The 23573-nt window shown below is 39.5% G+C and overlaps 1 protein-coding gene across 1 annotated transcript; it reads left to right on the forward strand.

Annotated features, from left to right (window-relative positions):
• Positions 1–86: 86 nt before the first annotated feature.
• Positions 87–19743, forward strand: helz2c (helicase with zinc finger 2c). The gene is made up of 13 exons (XM_067446840.1): positions 87–223; positions 2893–5918; positions 6004–6095; positions 7450–7581; positions 8414–8584; positions 8986–9130; positions 11428–11526; positions 12794–12986; positions 14215–14349; positions 14432–14644; positions 16541–16697; positions 17012–17182; positions 18646–19743. Exons 2-13 carry the CDS (start codon positions 2896–2898, stop codon positions 18789–18791), a joined length of 4677 nt encoding a protein of 1558 aa, XP_067302941.1. The 5' UTR covers positions 87–223; positions 2893–2895; the 3' UTR covers positions 18792–19743.
• Positions 19744–23573: the final 3830 nt, after the last annotated feature.

Here is a 23573-nt window from a genome sequence, read left to right on the forward strand (position 1 = left end):
ACTGACAGGTTTGGCATTTGGCAAACTAATAAACGTGCACCCGCAAAACATTCAAAACGCGCGTTTCTGTTGATATGACGACGCCCGTTCAAGAGGAACCCCATTCCTGCGGGACAGAGAGCAATGCGCCGGTGCTCATGATCTCTGCCTAACAGAGGATTACACACTCGCAGTATTTCATTGATAGTCCACGAACCGCAGGCTTCCTCTCGGTTCCGAAAAGGTAAGTTTATTTAGATTTATTGATCTGGACTTTTAAAAATGGGCTGTGTGTGACTGCGTTCAATCGATGATTTAAGTGAAAATTTAATTTTACACGACTTAAAACTTGAATACTTTTCTCCTAAATTGTAGCCTAGCTAGTAAAATTACCCAAAAAGTGAAACAGGGGTCACTCACAAAAAAGTCACCCAAACCTACGTAGAAATACGTTTAATTAATGGAGGAAACGATCCAATTATTATTATTATTATTATTATTATTTATTATTATTATTATTTAGCCTATTATTATTACAATGCATTTTATGCAGTAGGCCTACTATTTTGGGTCACCGTGAATTATCATTTGAAAATATCAGCAAATATATAAAGGAAATGTTTTTTTATGACAGTCTTTATCCATTTTGACAGCTCCCAGTAAGCGCCTATTAAGTTACTACCGTAAATACACGATTAGACACGCAAACAATAACACACACAACAAATGCGTTGTTTGACTGGATCAGGGTCTGCCCAAGCCTTGTTGGGCCATTTGGGGTTCCCTTCGGTGACTTTGACAGTTTTTGATAATTCGCACACCCATTAGTTTAAGTTGCTTGCATCATGTCTGCCAGTCATGTTTTTATTGTTTTTAATTGTAACAGTAGTAAACCCACATGAGTGCTCAGGTGTTCATTTGCACTTTAATATTTAAAGCCCCCCACCCCTCCCCCTTTTTAAAGAATCCTAGAAAAATTATTAAAAAGATTACACAAATGTTTTTTAACACTGAAAATAATCATAAATGTCTGCTGAGCACCAAATTCTAATATGAGAATGATTTGTGAAAGATCATGTGACGCTGAAGACTGGAGTATTGATAAATTCAGTTTTGATCACAGGAATACATTACAGTACACTTTACTTGATATTCTCATAGAAAAGAGCAGTTTTACATATTAAAATATTTCACAATATTACTGGTTTTACTGTATTTTTTATCAAATAAATGCAGCCTTTATGAGTAAAAGAGGCTTGTTTTAAAAATAAGAAATGTTGATCTTTGTGCTTATTTTTCTTTTTTTTTTTATTAATAACTCTCATTACACATTTGGGAAGATGTTTGCTGCGCATGTTGCATTCCAAATTATTGTCATTTTTTATTCATAGCACTTGCAGAGAATCGTTTACTGTGAACAGAAACTGGAAGCTATGCTGTACTCCGTCCAAAACATGCAGCACGTCAGATAAGATATCCAGACTGAAACACAGCGCATTCTCCAATCCATCCATTCATAAAAAGCTTACAGGGCTGCTGAAACTTTAAAAAAAAGTTAATAATTGTATTTTATTGACAAAATATTTTAGTTTGTCTTGGATATTTTTTTTAAATTAGATTAGATAACATTTTAATCTGCCATTTGGTCACGTTATAATGTACCACAAAAAAAAAAAAACAACAACAACAAAAAAACCTAGAAGTTTTTATAAGCTGTTGACCCCAAAAAAATGAGCATTTAAGGACACAGAAGTGGATACAGGCAATTGAGACACCACATGTTACTGGCGGGGAACGTACAGGAAATATAATATATAAACCTGACATTTGAATATTTACTTAATAGTGACAAAATGTTTACTGCACACATTGGCATACTGAGTATCAGGATCCCAAAAATGTAAAAATGTATCCAGTTTTCTTCTTAAAATCGCTTTGGGGGGGGGGGGGGGGGGGCAACAGGGTCGTTGTTTGCTGTACAACCTGTCACATATCAGCTTTTAGACATTGTTCAGTTTTCTGTTAAAAGTCAGAAATGACAAGGAGGCCGCTTCATGCAAAACACAGTCAAAGGAGAGCATTGGATTGGATCTTATGTTCAGCAGAAGAAAGAAATTCATACAAGTTTGGAACAACTTACGGGTTGTTGTTTAAGACCCTAATGAATTATTAAATAATGAATTATCCCTTTAAAGGTGCACTGGGGAGTATTTTTGCAGTAAAATATCCAAAAACCACTAGGCCGGTGTTATATATTTTGTTCAGTTGATTACCTACAGTATCCCAGATGTTTCCAACTATTTGTAAATTGTGAGAAAATTGCTATTTTAACTCAGGACCGGGACGTGTCAGCATAGCGTTTGAGGGTGTCGCCTGTCAATTGCATCATCATCTCCGCTCCCCTCAGTTTCGGCTTTTATTTGGCAGGAGCGCTCTACTCTTAGCACTGTGAACAAGTGAACGCACGGAGTAACGTCATAACATCATTTTAAACACACTTAAATGTATCTAATATGATAAACAGAGCTGCGTTACCTCATAATCATAACCGGAAGAGCGGATCAGTGCAGGCGCCCGGTGACTGTCTCCCGTCCTGTCATAATAAAAGTCCCCGTATTTGCGAGGCGCGTGTTTGTGTAACAATCGCTCCAGCAGCCGTGCTCAGGTCTACAACACTCGGTCCTGCTCTGCTTTAGACTACAGTAACGTTAATAACCGCATCCATGAACGTGATTTCTGCCCGAGTCCTATTTTCCACCGGCTGTGAGGTGAAGACCACATGTCCCAAGATGCTGCGCTCAAACTTTGCGTCATCAAACTACGCATTTGTTTTGAATAGGCGCCCTCCAGTGGAAGGAAAGTTGCACAGTGCATCTTTAAGTGCCTAATGACATGATTTGTGTTTCCAAACAGGACATGGAGACTTCAGAGAGAAACTCTTTAAGTAGCAGCAACACAGAAGATAATCATGCCAAGACCGTTTACAGAACCTTCTTTAAAAGTCCGGAGTCTGAATCTGAATTTGATCTGCAACTCTACAAGAAAGATATTGAAAAACGTTTGAAGACCTCTCCAGATGACTTTAAACACTGTAAACTTGAAATAGAAAGACATGATCAGGCGTATGCCAGGCCTCTTGATGAACCAATGCTCTCTATCAAAATCTATGGAAGAGAAAATGTGGGCAGATCTTTCCCTGGAGATGAAGTCTGTGTAGAGATCTTGAGCAGAGAACAGTGTCCGCAGGAAGGTGAAGTGGTGAAAGGGAGGGTCGTTGGATTAATAAAAAGAGATGAAAACTCATTAATCTTCATCTGTAAGATGGTGGAAGAGGATCCTCAATTGGTTACACCCATTAACAAACGCATTACCAGAATACGTACAGTTCAAAACAAGAGTGACACGGACAAAATTGAAGTACGACAATTCAAATGCGGACGTTGGGTTAGAAAGGAATTTGTAAAGATCGCTCAGAATCAAATGCTAGTGGTCAAGGTTTTAAAATGGGATAGTAAGAATATGTTCCCTCTCGGTGTTGTTACGAGTGTAATTCCTGAGTGTGATGCTTTGCGAGAAATGCTATGCATTGAACTTGGCTTTAAAGACAAACCTCCACCATTGAAACCAGAACCTGAAGACAGTAAGGCTGTAGAAAGGAAGGATTTGCGTAAAATTAATAAAAAAGAAATGAAGTCTTGGACTTTCACCATTGACCCAGATACAGCTGAAGACCTGGATGACGCCATTAGCGTGACTGAAATGGATGATTACTACCAGATTGGTGTTCACATCACAGACGTGGCAAGTTGCATTAACAAAGATAGCGAGCCAGACAAATTCGCTAAATGGCGCGGCAGAACGATTTACCCTTCAGAGAAGGAAGATGTGGCCTTCATGTTCTCAAGAGACCTGAGCAATGGCCACTTGAGTTTGATGCCTAAAAAAGATCGGAAAGCCATATCGTTGCTTTTAGACGTTGAGAAGAAAACAAGTACTATCCGAAACTGTGAATTTTATCCAACTTTCATTAGGTCCGAAAGACGGATGTCGTACGAAGAGGCAGACAAAATTATTAAGATTTACTCCTGCTCGGATGACACGAAGCCTCTGCAGATTTCATGCGTGGAGGATTGTGTAGCTGTTGCTTACCGTTTCTCCGAGGTGCACCGAAAATGCAGACTGGAAGGTGGATGGCCATGTGGGAGGCAGGCCGAGCAAAGCCTCTCTCACGCCATGGTGGAGGAACTAATGAATCTCTACAATAGTGCCGTCGCTGAAAAACTCATATCTACAGACGTCACAAAAGATCTCACACCCCTGAGGTGCCACCGGGAGCCCGACCCACAACAACTGATCCAGTTTAGAGAGAAATACATTAACCTAATTCCCATGTCACTTTACTTTTCAAACATCTGTGAAGTAGATACTGATATTTGGTCCAGTACAGAATATGACCATATGGAGCATGCAGGCATATCATTGAAGATTTTTACCTCCATATTACACAAGATGGAAGCGTTTGCACAGAGCAAAGACTACTATAAAATGATGCAGTTAATCTTTTCAGATGAAATCCATCCAACATTTATCCCCATGGTGCGGGAGTTTCGTGACATTCAGAAGAAAGCCGTCATACTTCAGTCGTGCTCCTCGACAGAGTCCAGGTTGGGTCACTATGATTTACGGCTTGACGCGTACACCTGGGCGTCGTCTCCTATGAGGCGTTATCTGGACGTTATTTTGCAGAGACTTCTGCACACTGCGCTCTCTAAGAAATACCTGCCGCAAGCTGACTACACGAAAGTTGAAATCAGCGAGTTTTGTCAGTCTGGAATGGAGGCAGAAGAGAAAGAGGCTCTGGTTTTGAGACTAAAAACAGTTCAGTTTGAACCCAAAAATGTGGCCAAGCTCGCAGTAGTGGACCAGATCACTCCGCAGGGGCACGAATTCACAATTTCGTTCCCTCTACATCCTCATTTAGAGGTGATTGCTATCATGTACAAGCATCTCAAAGTTGTGAATCAGCCAAGATACAATAAGGACAAGAACTCCATGACTCTTAAGTGGAAGAGGAGAGTGTATTCGTTCAGGGAATCATTCAAGATTTCATCAAAGCCCATGAAGAATGTGACTTCAGTGTCAAGTATCATGTGGAAAAGACTGGTATCTGCCACAAAACAGAAGGATTGGGTTAAGATTGACCAATGCCTCAGAGACATAAGAAGAAGGCAGGATGCGAATGAAGAAACTAAAAGCCTGAAAAGTGTGGCTTGTTCAATGGAGAATTATAAGGAAACAACCATGGAGCTGGATTTAGGCACGGTTGTTCAGGTGCAACTTGGGACCGAGTATAAAGATGGCTTTCCAGTTCCTGTAGTTCTACTGCTCAACATTAATGAAAGCTTTGAGATCTGTTTGGAGCACACAAGAAACCCTACTCTGTGCTTCTCCAAAGCTGAATGCAATGCATCTAAGACTTTTTATGAGAGCAACAAGGAGTACCAGAACATCTGGAGACAACTTTGTCACACCGCTCACAGTGCTGTGGAAGAAAATAATAGCGTCATTTTAGAGAACGTGCATATAAAATGGAGCGGAGATGAAACAAATCTCCAAGGGTTTTTTAATATAACCACGACTCAGAAAAAGCAATGGTGTCTGGAGTTCGACCTGAGGAACTGCTTCTTGTGCATCAGATTAAGACATCAGAAACCAAATGAGAAGGATGGTTCTGCAGTTTCAGATCTGCAGGGTTCACTACCTTTCACATGGGTTGCACACGCGGTAACCACAAAACCAAAGAAACAGAAAAATCCAGACAATGAAGACCGGATTCATTTTCAGATCACAAAAAGATCTATGAGCTACGTTCCACCTGAGGTTAATGCAGAGCAAACAAAATTCACCATCGAGGTTATTCCCAAAAAAATTCCATATGTGTGAGTGATCATTCATCCAGCTGATATATTTCAGATCTGTTCACATATATATACATATCTCGTAACTAATGCAATCTTTTTGCAGGCTCAGAGAAAAAGCGATTGCTAACCTACGACTGGCCAATAACCTGGTGAAGAATGTCGCCACTAGACAACATCTTGAAGAACTGAATGATGGTGAGTGAAACAAAATGCCAGCTTTACTCAAAGCAGACGGTTTAATGCAAAGTATATTTACTATTATCTTAAGCAGTTTGCCTGAATTGAAATAATCAGTAAGACAATTAACTCACATTAACCCATCAGCTGGACAAATGCGTGCCTGAGCAAAACAGTATCGTTTAAATAGTTATTTATTGCAGGATTAATAAAAAGATTCTAGCTAGTCAAAAAAGTCTAAAGATTTACTAAAGAAGGCCAGATGTACTAAACAGGCAAATTAGCGTGAGCGAAGCGCAGATGGGACTGTAAAGTTCAGCGCGTGACCTACTGACGACATGCAAATGAAAGCACACAGACGCAGCCGGATCATTTCCATAATGACAAACTCAGTCTACCAAAAGCACCGCAAGTTAGCATCTGGTTTAAGACGGGCTGTTTTTGGGCAGTAAATATATGGCACAAACACCAGTAAATTGACGAGCACAAACCTTAGTAAATCACCTTCATTCATTTAAATAGTCGTCTGAAAGGGAAACTTTCATATGTAATAATGTCAGCCACAAAAATAACCCTGTCCTCACCTTTTCAGAGCAAATTTGATCACTGAGTGTCTATAGTAAATCCTGAGTTTCTTAACGGCAAAAGACAGCTGCTGACAAGTCTTCTGCGTCTTAACTTACTTTTATGGTTGTTACTGTTCCCATAAGTTGGACCACTTTCTAATTGTGAATGAAATTATGAGAAGGCACATTTTATTGTACCTTTTGGAGTTGGGGTGTCCAAAGTCCGGTGACTTCGGCACATAGGCCAATCACGGCCAGCGGGCCCGGGCATGAATTTCAAACGCCCCGCAATTTGTCTATTAAAATGTGGCCTGCCACACATAATTTATAAATCATGCAATTTCACAATTTCAACCAAACGTCATAGCACTAGTTTTTAGGCCAGTAGTAGCAGTAAACCGGGAGTGACAACTTGATAGTTTGATAACTGATATGCACTGCGTTTTCAGTTGCATAAGAGAGACATTAAATGTGCCAAAAGCGATAAAAAACGGCCACAAATTTGTTTTGTAGACAAATATAAATGAATTTTAATATTCTGCATACATGTAATTTTCTTATACATTATATATATATATATATATATATATATATATATATATATATATATATATATATATATATATATATATATATTAAAAAAAAGGATGAGTTGGACAATATGTACTTGGTGCTTCTCAGACTTTCATCTGCCCTGATGTAGACTTTCTGTACGTTAGTAATGAGGACACACTCAAATATGTCCATGCCTTGTCTATGAATATCTCATGTGTGTTTTAATGTGGTAAAACCTTGTGTTGTATTAGATGCTTATGAAGAAAATGTCAGCTTGCACGATGTGGACGAGAGCCTGAACCTGCCACTTCTGAATGAGAGCCAGCAGAAAGCTGTTGAGGAAGCTATGAAGAAACCTTTTACTGTGATTCAAGGCCCACCAGGTACTGAAATAGTGGACAATGTGTGTGTCCTCCAGTGTTTTTGTTGTCTATTTAAAACTAGCTGTGAATCATTAAAAATTCAAATGATTTACAATTCAATCTAAATTATTTGTTCTTTTTAGTTGGTTACTTTTGCCAAACTATTTGGAAGTTGGTACGGTTTCGCAGTCAGTATCGGTAACCAATGTGTGCTGTTTATTTTAAAAAAAAAATCCTTGAAAACGCACGCTAAATGGATTTGTTCAAACAGGAGCGCTGCATTTTATAACGCGGAGGAAGGAAAGTTGAAAAGAACTTCAATTGTTAAAAACTCGAAACACATTTGTTCTACTTCTGCTGCCTAGACAGCAACATATTGTTGCCTATGATTTGGTAAACATTAAAAAAAATTATTGGAAGCCGACGTCGGGAGGATTGGGCGGGCCTTATCTGTAAGGGTGGGTCGCCTACAGTGGTTCAGGGGTGAATGACTAAAGAAACGTTATCAGCAAGATTATAGAAAACTCTACATTTATTGTCTATTACCACTCACTGCTACTAATATCCAGAGAATAACAGAGCGAGAGCAATAGTTGCAATCTTAATTTATCCATTCCTTGATCATGTGATCAAAACCCAAATGTGAGACATTCAAACTAACCAATCAGATAATTACTTCCCTCACTGAATTTAAGGCATGACACACACTTTGGCCTACATTTTGTGACTATCAACTCCTCTTGTCTTTAGAAAAACTGTAAAGCAAATTTCTTTGTTCATTTTCAAATATCTTTGATTATTTTCATTCCTACAGTGTACTCGTGCCACACACCATACCTTTTTTCACCCACAGGTACAGGGAAAACAGTGGTTGGTATTCATATTGTTTACCAGTTTTTTATGAAGAACAAAGACTTTCTGGCCTCTTCCGAATCTCCCAAATCAACCCCTGATCAGAAACCCCCCAAAAAGCCTGCTATCCTGTACTGTGGATCTTCGAACAAGTCTGTGGACATTGTTGCAGGTAAATCGTGTGGTGGTTTTATTTTATAAATAGCAGACCCTAGCCTGATAATGCATACAACTATAGCACTATAGAGTTTTTATAAGCGAGCCAGAAACATACAGTATGCAAGCGTGCAAATGCAAATATTTGGAAAATGCATTGATTTTTCAAAGGCACGGTAATCAAATGTCTGTGCCAGTGATTGGGCTGTTATTCAGGTTAATATATGTGGACAATTAAGGACTGTGTGCTGTATTTACAAAAAATTAAAACACGCAAGAAAAAATGTGGTTTACATTTATGAACTGCGTTCTGACTCTGACAAACTGCTTAACATTGGCCTTTACATGCATTCATAGAGTATGTTCCAGGCTCTACAACAGTCTGTACTCACATTACCTATTGATCTTGTGTCCCAGAGCAGTTGTTAAAACTCAGGGGAGTCCTAAAGCCTCTGAGAATCTACTGTGCTCAGATGGAAATGTGTGAATTTCCATATCCGGGCAGTAACCTGAAGCTTTGCCGCAGATCCCTCCGTGATGACAAACCAAAGGAGGAGCTCAGGTAAGAGCTTAAAGTGTAAAAATTGGACAGAAGTGGCAGGGGAAAAGAGAGCCAATTCCCTTTGCACAGAAGTTAAGGTGTTTGATATGATTTGTATTATTCTATTTGGTGATGTGATGCCGCTATAAATACCCTAAATAGATAACTCTCATATGTTTGGTATAGGTTATTAAAAGTTTTATCCATTCGTTTTTAATTGGATTATGAAAAGTGCTCTTTGGTGACGTGGATGATTACGTTACTGTTGATCATCAGTCAATCATTGAATAAAGCCTGCCCTGACAATTTGATTTGTCATAGTTGCTTTACAACAGATAAAGTGCAGACCAAACTTCCTGACCTTACATGTTGTGGGCGGGGCTAAGTTTGGCTAGCATCCAGACCACTGATTTTTAGCTGTTAGACCTTTTATAGAGAGGTGTGTGCCTTTCCAAATCATGCCCAATTTGAATTTCTCACAAGTTAACTCCACTCGAAGTGTAGTAACAACTACAAGTGAAATTGAAATGCTCCTGAGATAAAATTTTAAATGTCTCAGAAAAAGGGGTTATGCAATGTAATTATTTCAGTTTTTATTTTTTAATACATTCACAAAATGATCACAAAGCTGTTTTTTGCTTTGTCATTATGGTAAAAAAAAGTATTTTAAAGCAGTTGAAAGGGTATGAATACTTTTGCAAGGCACTATACATGAAGCATGTAGGAGATGTGAAGGGAGCCTTTTAAGCTGCTGGTATTGGTGAACTGCTTCACTCTGAAACATAATTTAATGCTTTGGAGTACAGGAGAATATTGCAGAATAGCTTGCTTCCCACAATTAAAAGTTATTATTCTAAGAGGAATGATGAGATGTTATTTTTCAATGCTTCTACCCAAAAACCAAAGACAACTTTGAAATGGCTTGAAAACAAGTTCATGAGACTCATGTTTTGGCCTATTCAGAGTCCAGATTTGAACCCCATAATTCCGGGTTTGTCCCCGTTTGCCATTAGAACTGCCTTAATTCTTTCTGGCACAAATTCAACAAGGTGCTGGAAACAGTTCATAATGACATGCGTGAACTCATAAGCATGATGTCAGACACTGTAATATGCTCTGGCCCCCCTACCTGCTTATTGTGCTGATGAGATACTTACCAGACTTTCATCACTCAATGACTGAATGTCTGCAGAATAACATAGGAATAATTGACAACTGGACAAGTTTTTGGGGCATATCTGACCTGTTGAAAAGAGATGATCTTAATCCTTCCTGGGGCAGTGCCACTCTTCTTCCTAGTAAAATGGCACATAGTCTTGGAGTTGAAACTTGAATAACTGGGACTCAGATCAGGAAGAAGACAGACTGGCTAAAGCAGCCATCTGCTAGCTTCCTCACATCACAGAAGTCAGATAAATCTCAGCACAAAGAAACTATGTCACCAAGATATCATCACATAGAGAATGTGTCTGTTCCCTGAAGTAGGAAATACAAAACAGACAAAACCAAGCTAATAATAGACACACTTCCTGGTTGTAGAAATAAATGTATCTGTTGCATTTTGGACAAACTGGAGTTTGTTTATTAAGCCTGCAGGGCAACCACCCAGTAAAGCATTAAAATAATGTAATCCTTTCTGCATTTGTCATTGAGAGCATATATATATATATATATATATATATATATATATATATATATATATATATATATATATATATATATATATATATATATATATATATGTTTTTTTAAAAGATGGAAATATGCAGTTTCACAAATGCTAGAAATGGGGCTTACAAAAAAAAGATTGCATCAAATAGCACACAGAGATGATAAAAGACTACAGAGAAGCCATCAAGTGTTAGACAGTATTATTTTAGAATTTAGCTGTGGGAAATTACTAGTCATCCAACTTTACTCTTTATATATCAGTTATCCATTCTGTTCATTTTGTGAATTGGTCATTTTCATTGGGGCGTGAAGAAATATAGAACTGAATATCAGCATAACAGTGAAAACTAACGCCATGCTTCCTAATGATATCTCCCAGTGGTATACCACTAACACACTTACAGTAACACTAACAGAGAGATACAACCACAATCAGATAATAAGTGCAAATCATTTGTAACTCTGATAAGAGAAGTCTTAGTACTATGGTATGGTTGAAATCCAGACAGGAAAAGAAAATGATAAAAGTAGTATGAGATAGTGTTGTCACATGACCTTATTACAACACATGGGTAAGTATTGCACATTACAGACATTACAACAAATAGTGTGTGAATTAACCCATTAAACTTCTAATTCTGTTGCAGGGATATTACTATGATGTACCTTGTCCGTAAACCTGAAAATCCTTTTTCAGAAAAAATAACATCATTGGATGGGTTCTTAACAGAGGATGATAAAGATGAGTGAGTAAGACTTAGAGTTTATCATGCATGTTGCCAGAGGATATGCTTTAAGAGAGACTTTTTTTTTATCAGGCCATTTAAAAAAATGCTCCAATGAAATATAAATCAGTTTAATACATGCGGGAATATGAATGAACTAATCTGTAGGATGGCAAATCAGGATTACACAAATGGGAATCAGCAGTTACTAGGAAGATACATACACTGGCCGGCCAAAATAAATAAAAATAAATTGGCAAATGATTAATTTTCACACATGAATCTGCTCCTCTTTGGGATGTGCTGGAGGAGACTTTACATAGCTTGACTCTTGCATCGTCAATACAAAATCTTCAATGAATTTAAGGTCTGGACTCAGAGGAGACGAATCATGTGTGAAAATGATTTTCTTCTTGCTCCCTCCCAACCATTCTTTCACAGTTTGAGCTGATGAATCTTGGCATCTTCATCCTGAATTTTTGTTTTTGTTTGTTTATTTTGGCCGGGCAGTGTATTGTGATAAATGCAATGAAAAAATGTTTATGATATGTGTATTTTTTCACAAGTTTCCAATTCTAGACATGTTTTCTAGCATCTCAATGACAATAAATGTCCATGTTAATTAAAGGTTTTCTTAATTTTTTGGTGCAGATCTGAATGGCAAGTTTATGAGAACAATTTCTAGTGTCTACACTGTAAAAATTATTTAAAAAATAAGTTACCTGGTTGAGTTCATTGAAATTAAAAATTTGAGTTAATACAATGAACATTTTTGAGAATCAACAACCTTTATTCAAATATTATTAAAAGGTTTTGTAAGCATGTTGGGTAATTGAGTGTGTTTTATTTTTGATGATGCAGTGAAACATGCTTTATCATTTTTTTTATGTGGTTCAGATACAATAATATTTTCTATTTTATAAGAGTTTCTATTTATTAAACCAATTTCCTTGATTGTATCAACAATTTTTTTTAATTTCAATGAACTCAAAATGTTAAGGCAACCAGGTAACTTACTTTTCTAAGTTAAACCAACAATATTTATTTTACAGTGTAGTGTTTCTCAATCCTTGTTCAGGACAAGTCCATCAGTGAAGAGTTTACTCACTGAGTTCAGACAGGAAGCATGAAAACCGGAAAAGCATAATAACATAGAATCAAATGTGTCCAATGAGGGAAAATGTGCCGTCCTAGTGCAAGAAACTTTACTTTGGTAAAACTATTTTTTTAGTTTGGGTGGACCAAACAAATCAGAAGTTGGTATGACTCACAAAATATGTCTTTGCAGCTACATAAAAACTTTAAAGGAAGCTCATCGGCATGAGATCAGGAAGCATGATGTAGTTCTGTGCACCTGCGCCTCGGCATTGAAACCCGAAATCCGGGAGGTCATGGATTTCCGGCAGATCCTCATTGATGAATGTGCCATGGCAACGGAGCCAGAAGCCTTTATACCTTTAGTTTCCCACAATCCTCAGAAGGTGAGCTCGGGGGCGACATAATCATCAGTTTCTGTAAAAAAAAAAAACCCACGACAGATTCTGGCAGGTGGAAGAAACTTGCGATTTGCAACAGGTTGTATCAAAGTCTGTCCAAAATGGACCCATTCCCTAAAAAAAGTGCACTTAGGACATTTTGTCCAAATGTTTTGCTAACAATTTAATTCCCTATATAGTTTTTTTGTAATGCAAAATGCACGCTGTTTTATAGTTTCCTGTCTGAAATATTATAAACAACTTTTAACATGACTTTCTTCACTCATAGGCAGTGATGCCAGTAAAATGTTATTTAGTAACGCGTTACTCTAATCTGACTACTTTTTTCCAGTAACGAGTAATCTAAAGCGTTTCTATTTCCAAACCAGTAATCAGATTAAAGCAATTTATCCAAGTCACTGTGAGTTACTATTTTGGTCATTTTCCTTAGTAAAAAATACAAATATATATTTATTAGAGTATTTTTTCAGGAAATATTTTTTAATTTCAACTTAAAATGTCAGGAGATAAATTGTTGACATTACTGTTAAAAATACACTTCCAATGAAGTGAGTGTTGGCAAAACCGGCTGTCATTTCTATGTTGAGGCGGCAGGGGTGTTGTCGGAAACTGCTGAATGTAACTAATAAAGTAACTTGTAATCTAACTTAGTTACTTTTAAAACCAAGTAATCTGTAAAGTAACTAAGCTACTCTTTAAAGGAGTAATCAGATTACTTTTTCAAAGTAATTGTGGCAACACTGGTCATAACTGCTTTGAGATTAAAGAGTTAAGCATGCATATAATGAGGTTATCTATAATGCTGTATACTACAAATTGAAAATATTTATCCTTAATGGAATTATAATGCGAATGTTTAAACACTTTAATAAATCATAAGAAAACGGAAATAAAAATGGCAGCCTCTTCAAGGACGACTGCCGCACACATATAATAATAAAACAAACAAAACATAACGTAAAATATCCTCGCTCGTCCTTCCCTGTCGTCACTCCTCCTTTTACACACTCGAAGCTCCTCCGTGAGATATCCACATGCCACATGCTATTTTACACAATATTTTTAAACTATCTGGCAGTAAACAGTACATACTATGCACTTTAAGTAAGCAGTACACATTCTAAATGTGTATATATGGACACATTAGTGGAAGACTAGCATATGCATCTTCTCATCAACTGAAATTTCATGGTCTCACTGGTTTCTGTTACAGATTGTTTTACTGGGTGACCACAAACAGATACGGCCGATAGTGCAGTGTGCCCTTGTGAAAAAGATGGGCATGCAGCAGTCTCTGTTTGAACGCTACATGGATCTGGCCATAATGTTGGACACTCAGTACAGAATGGTAAGAAACAATCAACAGAATCTGTACAAAACTTTTTGTTTCAATTTTGCTTTGATTTTTAACAAATGCACATGTATGTTAGCATGAAGAAATTTGCAGGTTTCCTTCGGAACAGTTTTATGAAGGCAAACTGATAACCGCAGCTAAACGAGGACCCCCCTGCCTTCTTAACAAGTACGGAGTGCCAACGCCGATCTTATTTGGCCACATCGAAGGAGAAGAAGTCAGTCTAGTGGTATCTACAGAAAAGGGCAATGAGAACTCAATGGCCAACACTGAGGAAGCAAAGCAGGCTGTAAGTTTCCAGAATTTTTTTCTCTTGTCAGATATTGAATTAAGGTCCTACTTGTGTGTCGATTAATGAATCATGCTGAATTTTGACCCCCTGCAGGATTATTACCCCCTTAGTATTGGTAGGTTTCGGAGTAGGTGTGGGGTTAGGATTTGGCAATAAGGTAGAGACATCAACGAGGGGGGTAATAATTTAAAAAGTTAGGTACAGTGTTGGGGTAACGCATTACAAGTAACTTGAGTTATGTAATCAGATTACTTTTTCAAGGAACTAGTAAAGTAATGCATTACTTTTAAAAATAAAAATAATCTAAAAACAAAATATCTGAGTTACTTTTTCAAAAAAATTACGCAAGTTACTTTTTACATTTATTTGACTGACAGCTCTCCTGTCCCAGTGTGAAGAAAAATGCAGAGTTAGTGCAGAGACGATGTGTAAACATGTTGTTGTAGTTTTAGACTAAATGTGAGCATTTATTCATAGCACTTGCAGAATAAAGATTCAGTACTCCTCAAAATGAATAAAATCAGTCAAATGCAAAATCAGAATAGCCTACTATGCAAACCTCCAATAATTAAATATTAAATAAAACAAATATTTATGCATTTAATCTACCTTTAATGACCAATGTATTGCTGCTTATCTTCGATGATTCAGTAAAACTTTAGATCTTTAGAAGTAAGCAATAAAACAATGTCTGTATACGTGTGAATTTGCATTTTTACTTCAGCCTGAGGCTTATTATCTCAATTTTGTTGTAAAGAAGTTTTTACATTTGCACATAAATATAACTTTTGTAAAAAAAAATAAAATAAAAAAAAGCCCAGCCCAGGTGAGAAAAGTAAAGCGAAAGTAACGTAACGCATTACTTTTCTTAAAAAAAGTAGTTTCTTTTTAAGGTAGTAACTCAATATTGCATTACTTTTCAAAGTAACTTTCCCCAACACTGGTTAGGTAACTCTTTCCCCGCCATTCAAGGAAATTTCTGGCTTTCTGTGTTTTCACCGTTATACTGTAGTGGGCGCTATGACGCATCTTCTGAAAGATTACTGAATATCCTGATCAAAAGACTTGAAGAAGCAGAAACAAGCGATATCATATGTAAGCAGATGCACGTAAAATAATGCGATCATCAACATTAAAACATCATACAAATCAAAACGGCCTAATGTTACTGACTGAAATGTGGACCCAGGACCAGCTACAGGACTGTGAAGCTTTAGGGGTGTGGATCGACTCGATCGACTCCATCTGTGTTTCGATCATCGTCCTGAATCGGATCCAGATGTAAACTTTGACAAACATTGACATTTTCTTAGCTTTTTTTCTCAAAATTTTTATATATATATATATATATATGAAAGCATGAAACTAGAATAAAATATTTTTGTTTGTTTAAAAGCAGATGATACTTCGATATACTGCTTGTTCAGATATTCATACATAAAATATTCTGGGGGCCAATAAATGTTTATGAAAATGATCAAAAACGCTGTTACAGGCTGGAAACTTTCGCTCTGGCGGGAAAGAGTTATTTTCATTCTTTTTAAGTGTAAACACGGTGGGTAAAAATATGAAACATTATTATTATTATTCTGAGCAGAATCACTTTAACACACCTCACATCACAAGCAGGAACATCTTTAAAGGGATAGTTCACTTTAAAATGAAATTTCTGTCATCCTTTACTCACTCACTGACATTTGAAGAATGTCAGTAACCAAACAGGTAACTGGAGCCATTGACTTACATAGTAGGAAAAAAAATACCACAGAAGTCAATGGCTCCAGTTAACTGTTTGGTTATCCCTTTAAGAACTTGAAGGCGGCATCAGTTCTGTGCCGATAAAGCACATATTGCCAGTATTGTCTTGAATGTGATTAATTTGTTTTTTTCCAGGTCAGTGTGGCACATCTGTTGATCACAGAAGCACACGTAGAACCTCAGAGTATTGCCATTTTGACCCCATACAACGCACAAGTGTCAGAGATCAAGAAGGAAATGCAGAAGAAAGATATTACTAATGTCACCGTTTGCACAGTTATGAAAAGCCAAGGTGTGTTATTCTGATCGCTTCATTCTTCAGTTCTCAATTCAGTTTTGCATTTTAGAGTTCAAAATAAATTAAAGCTCAGTCTCTTAATTGGCTTGACACTTTTATTTTTATCTATAGCTTATTTTTGTTTTAAACAAAACGCTTTGCCTTTTATAAAGCGTGCTTTAACGACACTATAAAGTTTAATCAGATTTTGGGGGGATAATTTGGGTTTAAGACGTGTTGTCTTTCCTATCCTCTTTGTTTCTGTGATTATCGTGTGGCATAAAAAGACCAAAAAAAGTAACACTTTGAGTGTAAATCTCTGTGTGCAGGAAGCGAGTGGCCGTATGTGATCATCTCCACTGTTCGTTCCTGCTCCGTATCTGACATAGAAAGAATCACACCAAGTAAAGGCTGGATGGGGAAAAGACTTGGATTCATCACTGACCCAAATCAGGTCAATGTTGCCATAACTCGTGCACAGGATGGACTGTGCATTCTGGGTAAGCAGTGAAGACTGCCCATAAAGTAATGACAAATTTTGTTTAAAAAAATTTGTTGGTTCTACTTTATTTTAAGGTGTCATTATTACAGTATATTTATATATTTAAGTACAGAGTAGTATTATTTAACATAATGCACTTACTATAGGGTTCAGGTAGGATAAGGGTTTGATTTAGGGTTAGTTGTATCTAATACTATACTGATATTACTATGGTAAGTACATGGACACTGTACAATACAGTATTACCAAATTGTTATCATTTCAAAAAGACTTCTTTCTGTCTAGATTTTGCTTAAAAAGTGTGCCTCCATTTTCTATAATGTCACTGTTTTCTGTATCTTGAAAATTCTCTCACACACAAAAATATTTGTCAACGTACACCAATCAGGCATGTCATTATGACCACTGACAGCTGAAGTGAATAATCTGATATCACCACAACACCTGTTAGTGGGTGGTGAACATTTTGTCCTCAAAGTTGATGTTAGAAGCAGGAAAAATGGGCAAGTGTAAGGATTTGAGTGAGTTTGACAAGGGCCAAATTGTGATGGCTAGACGACTGGGTCAGAGCTTCTCCAAACTACAGCTCTTGTGGGCTGTTCCCGGTCTGCAGTGGACAGTATCTATCAAAAGTTCTCCAAGGAAGGAACAGTGGAGAACCGGAGACAGGGTCATGGGCGGCCAAGGCTCATTGATGCACGCGGGGAGTGAAGGCTGGCCCGGTCAAACAGACGAGCTACTGGAGCTCAAATTGCTTAAGAAGTTAATGCTGGTTCTGATAGAAAGGTGTCAGAATACACAGAGCATCTCAGTTTGTTGCGTATGGGGCGGCATAGCCGCAGACCAGTCAGGGTGCCCATGCTGACCCCTGACCACCATCGAAAGCACCAACAGTGGCACGTGGCAATAAGGCAAGCCGGCAGAGGCAGTGTGATGCTTTGGGCAATGTTCTGCTGGGAAGCCTTGGGTCCTACATCCATGTGGATTTTAATTTGACACGTACCACCACCTACCTAAGCATTGTAGACCATGTTCACCCTTTCATGGAAAGGGTTTTCTCTGGTGGATGTGGCTCTCAGCAGGATAAAGCTCCTGCCACAAAGCAAAAATGGTTCAGGAATGATTTGAGGAGCACACCAACGAGTTTGAGGTGTTGACTTGGCCTCAAAATTCCCCAGATCTCAATCCAATCGAGCATCTGTGGGATGTGCTGAACAAACAAGTCCAATCCATGGAGGCCTCACCTTGCAATTTACAGGACTTAAAGAATCTGCTGCTAACATCTTGGTGCCAGATACCGCAGCACACCTTCAGGGGTCTAGTGAAGCCCATGCCGCGACAGGTCAGGGCTGATTTGGCAGAAAAAAGGGGAACAACACAATATAATGTTGTGCCTGATGATCGGTGTATATGGTCATATATAACCACTCATGTAATATTCCTATTTTTGTTATCTCTTAGGTAACAGTGACCTGTTGAGATGCTGTAAACTGTGGAACAGACTCCTGGAACACTATTACAGAAAGAGCTGTGTGGTGAATCCAGCTAGTAACATTCGGGTCGAGGAAAGACAGAGGAAGACGACAAAACAGAAAAAACGCATCTGAGGGTCATGACAGCTCTAGTGCATCATTACGTGGATTTGAACAATAATAGTTTTCCATATGTTTTCCATAAATTCACGATGTTTCATGAATGCGGCCCATTGTGTGCAGTATATGGCGATGCACCACAAACTCCAAATGGCACCACTACTAAGTGCAAATTTGCTTTTACACGTTTTTACTTTTTGAATATGACAGTCCATAATATGTAAGCAGCTGTAAATGTCAATAAATCTATCACGGGTCACTACTAATACATCATTAAATGGGGACTTTTAAACCAATAGTTCCTACATTTTGGGACATCAAAATATAGTACGAAGAGAAATATGCTTTTTACGTTCTTACAACTTAAATTAAAATGTAGATAATGACATCAGCTGAACATAATAAGTAAAATAATTAAATACTAATTATAGATTAGGAGGGGTCTGTGGATTATAATTTATGTGAAATCCAAAATAAGGTTATTAAAGGTTATTAAATATTGCAGTAATAAAAAATAATTTAAATCTCAACTTTAAAATCCTTAGCATACATGCATTAAAATAGTCTTTGTTTTATTTTATTTTTGTTTTGTAATATTTTAAATTGAATCGTTGTTTTTGATGGTAGTTATTTCATATCTGTGGGCCCTCAGGAGCTGGAGGAAGGGATTTCTTGTTACATGACTGCCCCCTAAAGGAGGATATTAAATATCTTCTTAAAAGGACAGTTCACCCCAAACTGGCTACTTTAAATAAAATTTCGCTTTACAAACATATGATGACTTTAAATCTCTTCTTAAAACTCAATTATTCATTATGGCAAGTAGGGGCAGTGGTAACATTTGTGTGCAGTCTGTGTTTGTGTCCTGATTTTAATTATTACTCTTTAAACTCTGTTTATCACTTTGGCCAACAGGTGTTGTTTTTAAAATGTGCTTTATAAATAAATATGACTAACAAAAATTAAAGTTCTTTTGTCATTCACTCGCATTCATGTCGTCCCAAACCTCTGACTTAAAGGGGGGGTGAAACACTCAGTTTCAGTCAATCTCATGTCAATCTTGAGTACCTATAGAGTAGTATTGCATCCTTCATATCTCCGAAAAGTCTTTCGTTTTATTATATTTGTAAAAGAAATATGGGCTGTACAGAGTCTTTCCGGAAAAAAACGAGCGCCTGGAGGCGTATCGTGTGGGCGGAGCTAAAGAATGACATATGCGCAAAGCGGTGTCGTCCTCAAGCGTGGAGAAACTCATGGCTCAGCTAATATAGATATGATCCAGAATCTAATTCGGAGGCTGAAATAGAAACAGCAACAGCAGGACGTCCGTCTCTGTGGTTACTAAGTACTAAGTACTGTATTTAGAGGCCTGTCAACATGACATGATTCGGTTTGTGGACTATTGTATGCGACCAAACCTTAGTAGCAAGCAAAACGGTTTTGCACGTCAGAGTAGTGTAACAAGTTACATAGAACAGCAATGAAGTCTGTTAGCGCATTTGAATGACGAAGCACGCGATCGTGTCGTTTACTGATGTTTACTCACGCGACGATAGCCAATAGCACAGACATTTGAAGCAGATTTACTCACCGGCTGCTTCCAAAGCAGGACCGAACCTTTATCGCTGGGACGGCTCCGTCAAAAACACACTTCTTGGAGTGTGGAGATCCACTTTGCGATGCGACTGAAGCATTTCTGCGTTCAAATCGGTTCAAATGCAGCGCTGCCTTCCCAGAATGCTGTGCTAAAGCGTTGAAGTCGCTTAATGTCAAAGTGGAGGAATGAAGTGGAGCGCGGCGCGGACTATAACCGACATAAGTGTTCACGGACGACTGGATCTGCAGCTGAGAGCAGTTTACAGCGTGCATTTCCTCTCTCGCACTAGTGTAACGGATTCACAGAGGCAGGATTCAATTGCAAGTAACTCAGTTTATTGACAGAAGTGTCACAGAAGCCAAAACTCAGAACACAGAAGAAGTCCGGATAAGACGGAGCAGTGAGAGAGACTCTGTTGGCGACACGGGCAGGCTGTGAGCAGCAGTGACTCGGGAGCGCGGTTGAGGTAATCCGGGAAGGGATCCAGCGTTTCACAGAAGGGGGAAACGACAACCAACACGGAGACACAAGGGGAACATCCAACAACGCTCTGACAAAGACAAGAGAGAAACAGAGAGACTAAATAGGGTGAAAGTGATGAGTTGCAGCTGGTGCAGGTGATCAGCCACAGGTGCGTGATGAGCCAATCCCAGGCTCCGCCCTCACCAACATTCAACACGCACCCAAGAGTGAGACAGGGAATCCATGAACCGTGACAGTACCCCTCCCCCTAGGAGCGTCCCCTGACGCTCCCAGCCGACCTTACCTGTTGATTGTAATCATTAATAAGGGAGTGATCCAGAATGTCCCTAGCAGGAACCCAACTTCTCTCCTCCGGACCGTAACCTTCCCAGTCCACCAAGTACTGGAAACCGCGTCCCCTCCGTCTAGAATCCAGAATGCGATTAACCGAATAAGTTGGTTCCCCATCTACGAGTCGCGGCGGTGGGGGAACCGGGACTGGCGGATTAAGGTGGGAGTGAAAAACAGGTTTGATTTTGGATACATGGAAGGCGGGATGAATCCTCCTGTACGCCGGAGGGAGTTTGAGGCGGACTGTCACCGGACTAATGATCTTGGTGACAGTGAACGGGCCGATAAATTTGGGAGCAAGTTTATTAGATACGGAGCGGAGAGGAATGTTCTTGGTAGAAAGCCACACTTTTTGACCGACGACGTAAACGGGAGGCTTAGACCGGTGGCGATCGGCTTTAGCCTTGGTGCGCGCTCCCACCTGGAGCAGAGTCTCACGGGCTCTGGTCCATGTGCGATGACACCTCTGGATAAAGGCGTGAACAGAGGGGACCGCGACCTCGGAATCCAGACTAGGAAAAATAGGTGGCTGGTAACCTACACTACACTCAAATGGCGAAAGGCCCGTAGATGACACTGGTAACGAGTTATGAGCGTACTCAACCATAGAGAGTTGCTGGCTCCAGGATGAAGGATTCTTGGATACCAAACATCGCAACACTCTCTCCAGATCCTGATTGGCTCTCTCGGTCTGACCGTTGCTTTGGGGGTGATAACCCGAAGACAGACTAACCGTGGCTCCTAGTAATTTACAAAACTCCTGCCAAAATTTGGACACAAATTGGGAACCTCTGTCGGAGACCACGTCCATCGGGAGGCCATGTAACCGAAAGACGTGATCTACTACAGATACCGCTGTCTCCTTGGCTGAGGGTAGTTTGGGCAAGGGAATGAAATGTGCTGCCTTCGAGAATCGGTCCACGACGGTCAAAACGACCGTCTTGCCCTGGGAGGGCGGGAGGGCGGTAACAAAATCTAGAGCGATGTGGGACCAGGGTCTCGAAGGAACAGACAGCGGCTGAAGTAACCCCTGGGGAGGTTGGTTAGATGTCTTACCAACCGCACAGACCAAGCAAGCCAAAACGAAACTGCGAGTGTCGCGAGCCATAAGTGGCCACCAAAATCGTTGCTTTATTAAACTGCAAGTGCGGTTTACCCCTGGATGACAGGCAATGTTGGAGCAGTGACCCCATTTGAGGACCTCGGATCTTAACCCCTCCGGAACGAACAAACAACTCGGTGGGCCGCCGGGCGGGGGCGTTACCCCTTCTAAGGCCACTTTGACCTTCGATTCGATCTCCCATGTGAGTGTAGAGATAACTATCTTCTCTGGCAAAATACACTCGGGAGTAACCGGGCTTTCGGAAGCATCAAAAATACGAGATAAAGAGTCGGGTTTGATGTTTTTAGACCCGGGGCGGTACGAGAGAACAAAGTCAAAACGTCCGAAAAAAAGTGCCCACCGAGCCTGCCTGGAGTTGAGTCTTTTAGCAGATCTAATATATTCAAGGTTCTTATGATCCGTCCATACAATAAAAGGTACCCCCGACCCTTCAAGCCAATGACGCCACTCCTCCAAGGCTAACTTGACGGCCAACAACTCTCTGTTACCAATGTCATAATTGCGTTCGGCAGGAGAAAGACGATGGGAGAAAAACGCGCACGGGTGCATCTTGTCATCTGAGGGAGAGCGCTGTGAAAGAACCGCTCCTACCCCCACCTCTGACGCGTCGACCTCTACCACGAACTGACGTGTGGGATCAGGGGCGACTAAGATGGGAGCCGAAACAAAGCGGCTTTTCAGTTTGGCGAATACAGCCTCGGCTGTATCGGACCACCTGAACGTCATTCGGGGAGAGGTCAAGGCAGTCAGAGGTGCGGCTAGTTGGCTGAAATTGCGAATAAAACGCCGATAGAAATTGGCGAACCCCAGAAACCTCTGTAGGGCCTTACGGGAATCTGGACTTGGCCAATCCATCACAGCCTTAACCTTGTCGGGATCCATGCGCATTCCCTCCGATGACACGATGTACCCTAAAAAAGGAACAGACTGTGCATGAAAAGCGCATTTCTCCGCCTTGACAAAAAGCCCATTCTCTAGCAACCTCTGAAGCACTCGTCTGACGTGTCGAACATGTTCCTGGAGAGACGAAGAAAAAATCAAAATGTCATCCAGGTAGACATATATGAATTGGTCGACCATGTCTCTCAACACATCATTGACGAGTGCCTGGAAAACCGCTGGGGAGTTGGAAAGGCCGAAAGGCATGACCAAGTATTCAAAATGCCCCCTGGGGGTGTTAAATGCGGTTTTCCATTCATCCCCCTCCCTGATGCGAACCAAATGATAAGCGTTACGCAAGTCCAACTTCGTGAAGACGGATGCT

This window comes from Pseudorasbora parva, chromosome 1 (assembly GCF_024679245.1).
Source record: "Pseudorasbora parva isolate DD20220531a chromosome 1, ASM2467924v1, whole genome shotgun sequence".
NCBI lineage: Eukaryota > Metazoa > Chordata > Actinopteri > Cypriniformes > Gobionidae > Pseudorasbora > Pseudorasbora parva.

Bases quoted from the DNA above. Each gene is read 5' to 3' on its own strand.
- helz2c (XM_067446840.1), top strand. From the start codon at position 2,896: ATGGAGACTTCAGAGAGAAACTCTTTAAGTAGCAGCAACACAGAAGAT. The intron at 11,527-12,793 runs GTGAGTAAGACT...ATGTCTTTGCAG, and splicing joins ACAGAGGATGATAAAGATGA to CTACATAAAAACTTTAAAGG. The intron at 16,698-17,011 runs GTGTGTTATTCT...CTCTGTGTGCAG, and splicing joins CACAGTTATGAAAAGCCAAG to GAAGCGAGTGGCCGTATGTG.